Source organism: Anguilla anguilla, chromosome 4, assembly GCF_013347855.1.
Source record: "Anguilla anguilla isolate fAngAng1 chromosome 4, fAngAng1.pri, whole genome shotgun sequence".
Classification (NCBI taxonomy): Eukaryota; Metazoa; Chordata; class Actinopteri; order Anguilliformes; family Anguillidae; genus Anguilla; species Anguilla anguilla.
The window spans coordinates 21,692,182-21,694,549 of NC_049204.1; the positions used below are offsets into that span (position 1 = coordinate 21,692,182).

The 2,368-nt window shown below is 42.7% G+C and overlaps 1 protein-coding gene across 1 annotated transcript; it reads left to right on the forward strand.

Annotated features, from left to right (window-relative positions):
• LOC118224549 (growth arrest and DNA damage-inducible protein GADD45 beta-like) lies at window positions 1-2,091 on the forward strand. The gene is made up of 4 exons (XM_035412055.1): window positions 1-265; window positions 495-596; window positions 746-971; window positions 1,251-2,091. Exons 1-4 carry the CDS (start codon window positions 222-224, stop codon window positions 1,362-1,364), a joined length of 486 nt encoding a protein of 161 aa, XP_035267946.1. The 5' UTR covers window positions 1-221; the 3' UTR covers window positions 1,365-2,091.
• The last annotated feature ends 277 nt before the right edge of the window (window positions 2,092-2,368 follow it).

Genomic DNA, 2,368 nt, shown 5'->3' on the forward strand with positions numbered 1-2,368 from the left:
GGTAGCGCTGGTTTGAAGAGCATACAACGAGGTAATACAAGAGAGAAACTGGTCAACGTAACAGTAACTGAGCATTGGATGAGTTTGCACAGAAACCTTGCAAAGCCGAAGAACTTGGATTATTTGTGTACGGCATCCAGCAGCAGACAACCTGGTTCAGGAATTTACATTTTTGGAGTTTATCCTACAATTTGTGGATTATAACACTGTTTGAATTCAACATGACTCTGGAAGAACTCGTTGGATGCAACATTACCGATAAAAGGTAAGAGTCATATCTGTTTACGCACTACTGAAAACCTTTAGAATCGTATCACTTCCCTAGGTAGCCTATGCACTAGAACTACGGTGGAATATAAGACGGCAGTTCTTACAGTTTGCGTGCGCACATTGCAAGAATTAAACTGCAGCTATGAGAATGCAAGTTTTGAGAATTTGTTTATGTAGCCTACGTGTCCCATATGCAAATTCTAATAATGTCTTTTTTTTTAAAGAATGGAGTCTGTGGGTCAAGCTTTAGAAGAATTGCTGGTGGCTGCCCAGCGACAAGACTGCCTCACGGTCGGAGTCTACGAATCTGCAAAGCTGATGAATGTGTGAGTATGCTTCTCCTTTTTGAACAATTTAAAGATATTTTTCATGCTATAATGTGCCCTACTTAATCGTGGTGATATGCCTACATATTTTGACATGCACTACTATTGTTGAGCATTGCATTTATTTGTACGTTTGTTATGTTCCACAGCGATCCAGACAGTGTGGTTTTGTGTGTACTGGCGACTGATGAGGAGGACGAGGATGACATTGCACTGCAGATTCACTTCACGCTAATCCAAGCGTTCTGTTGCGACAACGACATTAATATCCTGCGCGTCTCAGGCGTGAGACGTCTAGAACAGGTCCTCGGTGATACAAGCACCACTGACAGCAACGCCAACGAAGCCAAAGATCTGCACTGCCTCCTTGTCACCGTAAGTATCTCTAGCACTATCTTGCTGTGACTTATAGGCAGCGGCCATCTAGACTTTTTGCCAGTTTTGTCTAAGCGTAGTTTGAATAAGTAGGACCAGCGCATATGCAAATATGGGTAATGTAGAGGCTGAATGCATACTAACACTTGCTTGGACTAGAGATCCTTCGTCCAGTAAAACTTCCGTAGTTCCATTAGTTGCTATTGGGCTATTGCTGGTACGAAATATTATTTAGGCTGCTGTTATTATTGCTAACCTTTTACATCTATTTGGTTTCAGAATTCCCACGTAGACTCACTGAAATGCCAAGCACTGAAAGAAGTCGGCAACTACTGCGAAGAGAGTCGCTGCAAAAACCAGTGGGTACCTTACCTTGCCCTGGAGGAGCGCTGAAGGAACTGACAAAGGAGAAATGAAAGCGTAAATGGAAAATTGAAGACGTCATTCTTCAAGAATATGAACGACGTTCAAGAAGGCATCGCACGGTAACTGCCGCACACCCGCACGGCCTGTGGCAGCTCTAGTGCTGGGAGAGTGTGTGCGGAAAAGGTCAAAGGGACAGTGGGCTCTCGGCATGAACCCCGCTCTCTTCCTTTGCGAAGCGGAACAGCTCGGTGGCGGCAGAGGGGAGCTGTAGGAAAGTGAGCCGAATCGGAGTCTCGCCGTTGCTTGCCAAAAGCTGATGGAGCAATCGAGGGCGGCAGCAGCGTGGGAGCGGACTTGCAGTTTCACTTCGCAGGGGGAAGCTGGAACTCCTCTTACCGATGTTGAGACTGTAACATTAATAATGGGTCATGGCACCTATTTGCGGAAAAGGAACATTATGGACTTGTGAAATGAATGTCATGCTGAACTGTTTTAAGCAGGAATGCAGTTTTTTTGAATGAGGAGCACACGGCTAATGCTTATAATGTGCTGAGGGGAAGAATCTGCAACACACGAGCTTTGCAGTTGCTTCATAGGTGGATTATTACAAAATGAAAGATTGGTAGATTGCAATGTATTATTATTATTTGTCTGTAATTTAAAAAATAGTAATATATGCCCATGAACTACTGTATGGTTAAAGTATGTTTTCAAGTGCTCTAGTATAAATAAATTATTGAATGGAAACACTGAACTTTTGTGTTGTGCATGCTATTTGAATGTAGGGATCTTGAAATAAGTCAAGACTTATTTGATTTATGAAATAATAGACGTGAATGTTTTAAGAAATATTCAAGATTCATCAGACTAGAGATATTAGGCCCATGGGGGGATAATAAAGTCTGCTAAATTAATGAAGGGGTGGGATGTAGGATTGTGGACTGCTCCATGCAAACGTTTAGAATAGTGTTTCTCTGAACCTCTGACCTTGCACTTGTAAGTTATATAACCTACAGAGTGACAAGAAACCA

Bases quoted from the DNA above. Each gene is read 5' to 3' on its own strand.
- LOC118224549 (XM_035412055.1), top strand. From the start codon at position 222: ATGACTCTGGAAGAACTCGTTGGATGCAACATTACCGATAAAAG. The intron at 266-494 runs GTAAGAGTCATA...TTTTTTTTAAAG, and splicing joins TGCAACATTACCGATAAAAG to AATGGAGTCTGTGGGTCAAG. The intron at 972-1,250 runs GTAAGTATCTCT...ATTTGGTTTCAG, and splicing joins TGCACTGCCTCCTTGTCACC to AATTCCCACGTAGACTCACT.